The 4544-nt window shown below is 47.9% G+C and overlaps 1 protein-coding gene across 1 annotated transcript; it reads right to left on the bottom strand.

Moving 5' to 3' along the window:
• Positions 1 to 2613: 2613 nt before the first annotated feature.
• On the bottom strand, positions 2614 to 4329 carry LOC146196334 (histone H1.4-like). Its single transcript, XM_084598139.1, has one exon. The coding sequence runs from the start codon at positions 4228 to 4230 to the stop codon at positions 3655 to 3657; it is 576 nt and encodes a 191-aa protein (XP_084454265.1). The 5' UTR covers positions 4231 to 4329; the 3' UTR covers positions 2614 to 3654.
• Between the last annotated feature and the right edge of the window lie 215 nt (positions 4330 to 4544).

Here is a 4544-nt window from a genome sequence, read left to right as displayed (position 1 = left end):
CAGTTCTCAACTTAATTTCAGGCCTTTTTGCAAGCCTCCAAGTTTCAGCCTCATAGGTAAGCACCTGTACAATAAAACTATAGATAAAAAGAATACTCATGGTTCATGAATACCAAAATGGACCACAAGGCCACATGAAACTATAAGGAGCTAAAAATACAGTATTCATCATCGTCAAGCTCACAGAATTGTCTAATTTCTACTTCACTGCCACCCACGATGCTCGGGAGCAAAGGCAAACTATGAAATGCTGTTTGGAAAAAGAAAGAGCTAGGATCATGGCTTATTGGCATTTCATCTTATGCTTGAAAAGCATTATCTACAAACCAGCAGGGGAGAAACCCACCAGATTTTTTTTTTTTTTTTTCAAATCTTTCCTCTTTCAAGCAATTGCCGTCAAATACCTTACGATTTCCCTTAGGGTGTTACTCATCTTTTAGGTTCCACTCCAAGGTACTTTAGAGCCAAAGTGGCCACATCAAAGCTTTCAAGTGGACTGCAGGGGGGAAGCAGGCTCGAGCATTTTGGAGCAACGAAACGAGAGTTTTGGAGCATTTGAATTAAGTTTTGGAGCGCATTTCTAAGGTCAAACGCTTTTGATGATTGCAGTTTTCTTTTTCTGAAATATAAAATCTCCAATCCGATTGCTTTTTATGCAAGTTCAATCCCTTTCCAACTTCGCACTCATCTCTGACAAGACAAACGGCCAAAGCACATAGATATATAACAAAGGCCGACCTTAGAAAAAGCTTGGAAAAGACCAGCATCAAATGTAACTCTTACTGGTGTGCTTCATAACTGATCATCTAGTCTGAGCTAATGTGTTTACCTATTTTGACTTGATAGATTCAAATGTACAGTCTACCGCTTCGATGCACTGTAGCAGCGATACTAATTTGGAGTTCAGATTAATGGGCATGACATTTCCACTCCCTATCTTGTGCATATCTATTTTATATTATTTATTTAGAATACACCTCAAAGCCACCAGATATGATCCTATGTCTAGGCTGATAAATTCCTGAGCATATGGACATTTCGTCTGCCAAAAACGCACCTTCGGACCACAATAACGTGCCTTGACTAGCTTGCCGCCAGTGCCACTTCCATGCTTTTTGCCTACTGTGGGATCGCGGACTGCAGCATGACCTCGATCATATTGTCCATTTGTAAATATGGCAGAGGTCTACAAGGGTGGAAGCAGACTCAGGCATTTTGGAGCAGCTTTGGGATATAAATAGATGGCACTAATGGGTAGCCCTTCCATCCTACAGCTTTTTTACTCACAGCGGTTTGAGCAATGCTGGGGCTCATTTTTAATATTTCGGCAATAGACCCCATATGCCTTTCCAACACTCTTGAGAAGCTTCCTAGTGATTGACAGCTTTGGCGTACCAACCCATAACGCTTCAAGTATGGATTTGTCTGTCGTAGGCCTGACTGACAAAGAGGCTCGATAGTGAACTACCTGCTTGCTTTGATAGCAGAACCGTTATAACAACTCGTGCAGTTTTTGCAGTCGGAGAAGTTTCCTTCCTAACGGCTCACGGTAGTTTGTGCTACCTGCTTCACTTGCTGATCTCACTTTCCTTCACCGGCTATTCAAGAAGCTTGGAAGAGGTGCTACGTCACATGCATAGTGCTTATTTTTTTGGCTCATACTAAATTTACTTGTGAACTTATTGCAAAAGCAATACTGCTCGCAGTTTGAGCCTTCGGCATGGAACGGCGGTGACCACCATTGACCTTTAGACAAACCCAAACTGGCAGGAGCTGCCAACTTGGATCTCTCGTTTCACATGGGACGCTTATGTTAGAATCGGCCTGCCAGGACCTTGCCATTTCGTTACCCCTCTAGGCCACTAAGGCACATTCATACGGCTTGGTTAAAGCGGGGCTTTATATGTGGGCTGGGGAAGAATTAGAAGAATGCTCGGTCACCCGCAGCTATTGCTTTCGCTCAATATTCGGTTCAGCAGCGTTTAACTCTTCCAATTTTTATGCTCCATGCTTCCTTCCCTTACAAAAATTTCATTTGTAGTACAAGATGTGTTATATCTTCGCCTCTGGTGCAATGACATTCTTCCAGTGTTCTGCTAAATATGATGGCAAAACTACAAAACAGCCAGTTTGGAGCAATATTGGAGCAGGAAAAGCAGTTTGGAGCAGCACTTACACCCCTGGAACTGGGATGTTTGTGCACTATACTGTTTACAGTTCAACACAACGCATAGTGTAGATCACCATGCAGTGGTTCTTGTGCACGGACATCTCACAGTACATGGGCACCTTGCGCTTTGCCTCCGTCGAAACGTAGCTGGGATCAAACCCTTAATTGCTCCATCTTAATAGACAAGCGCATTAACCTCTGAGGTACTGCAAATAGGTGCACTCTACAGGCGGGCATAAAGAATCAAACTTTAAAATGTGAGCGCATAAAGGTATGTATGGATCGAGAAAACACACTAGTACTCAAAATCCTACGCACTCGGGATGTTTGTTTGGGGAATTTTTAAACATCTCAATAGGCAGAATGAAAAATATTTGATTTTGCAAGGAATGCAAGAATGAAAACTTATTTGGTCAATGTTAGGGGCCATGAAGGGGATTTCCTACTTATTTCGAGTACAAAACTACTGCAAGAACACCGTGTCCCACTCTTGGACTGCCAGCCTTGTCGAGGAGGGGGCAGGCAAGGTTCGACCTGCTTCTCGGCTGCCTGCACTGCCATTTCAGTCTACTATAAAAAAAGAATGAAGTATTGTGGGAAGAAATGGTTGCTACTGCTGAGCTAAGCAGGCTCCACTGGTGTCGTTTTTGGCAAACCAGAAATTTATACCTTTGCCGAGACCAGATTACAGATCGCGACAGTCCGTGCTTCATAATTATAATCATAAGCCAAAAGGCAGTCGGCCAAAACGGACCAGTGACCAAGAAAAACTTTGTGGTCGCACCTTGGAGTTTGCCAGACATGGAAGCATAAATGTCAAGGAAATTAAAATGAATACACGTCCTGATGTTACGCAAGCGTTCATCAATCTGCCACGTCGTAGCCGGGCGCTTCTAACATGGAGGATCAACGTCCCGAAGTGACAACATGCCCATGAGGGGCGCCGCAGTTATATACCGTACATGTTTCAAGCGCCCACTGTTGCTGCAATGGGTCCAAAAATCGGTAAACCGTGCAAACCTGGCTTCTGTCGACATGAAGTCGAAGTGGGGGGTAAAGATCAGTTCAGAAAAAAGCGCTATAGGGATCAGATTTCCCAAGAGCAGCTTTGCCGCCTCGCACGTGCGGTGAAGCCAACGAACTCGAAACTGCATTGGCAGCGGGCACCTGCGCAGTCGCTTTGCGAGCTATCTCGCTTGGCTGCATTCCTTCAGACTGAGCTGAGGATAGCTGAATTACTACAAAGAGGTGCAAGGGGGCAGTAGCACGCACCATCATTATCGTCTCTACGAGCAGAAAACACAAGCGATACGTAGGAGCTACACGCTTGTACGACGTCTTACAGTATGAGGTAATGAGAGGGACGAGGGGTTCGGGAGCACCGTGAATGGCACGCGTTCCCGCCAAGGCAAACGGATGGGTGGCCCTAAAGAGGGCCGTTGTGTGGTCGCTCGGGACAGCGGCGGTGGCCGGCTTGTTGAAGCTTACTTCTTGGCAGCCTTCTTGGGGGTCTTCTTGGCTGCTGGCTTCTTGGGCTTCTTCGGCAGCGCAGCCTTCTTTTCTGCCTTGGGCTTCTTGGCGGCCGCTGCCTTGGGCTTTTTGGCCGCCTTCTTGGGCGAGGCCTTCTTGGCGCCACCTGCAGCAGCAGCCTTCGGCTTTTTGGCGCGTGGCTTCTTGGCAGCCCCAGCGGCCTTCTTAGCCGGCTTCTTTTCGGCCACGGCTGCGCCCTTGTTTGCCAGCTTGAAGGAGCCACTGGCGCCCTTACCCTTGGTCTGGACCAGCGAGCCCGCAACCACGGCAGACTTTAGGTACTTGCGGATGAACGGCGACAGCTTCTCGACGTCGACCTTGTACGTGGCAGCCATGTGCTTCTTGATGGCCTGCAGCGAGGAGCCGCCGCGCTCCTTCAGCGCACCGATGGAAGCGGTCACCATAGCAGACACCTTGGGATGGCTGGCCACCGTACGGGGCTTGCCCGCGCCGCGCGGTGCCTTCTTCTTGGGGCTGGCGGGCGCCGCCGGTGCGGCTGCGGAAGCTGCCGTGCTCGTCTCCTCAGCCATTTCGTCTCCTGAAGATCGAAGAAAAAATGCGTGCACGAAAATGCGGATCTAAGACCTGCTCTATCTGCTGCCAAAATGCAACTGATGAAGGGAGCCGGCGGCAGCCGGCCCATCCGCGCGGAAAACGCGCGCTAACGTCTCATTGGTCCGCGGAGCGCAACTGACTAGCCAATCAGCTACGACGCATTCCGGGTCCCTTGGATGCTGAAAACATAGGTCTTGCTAAAGCGTCTCTATTGTCGAGGCAAATTTAGCGCACAAATAACTTTATCACATGGCATTTCTCACAAAATTACGAAATCCCTGACCCTTGG

Source organism: Amblyomma maculatum, chromosome 3, assembly GCF_055883805.1.
Source record: "Amblyomma maculatum isolate TAMU_Amacu chromosome 3, ASM5588380v1, whole genome shotgun sequence".
NCBI classification, from domain to species: domain Eukaryota; kingdom Metazoa; phylum Arthropoda; class Arachnida; order Ixodida; family Ixodidae; genus Amblyomma; species Amblyomma maculatum.
Note: the sequence above shows the minus strand (reverse complement) of the source record. Positions and strands in the feature narration are given on the sequence as shown.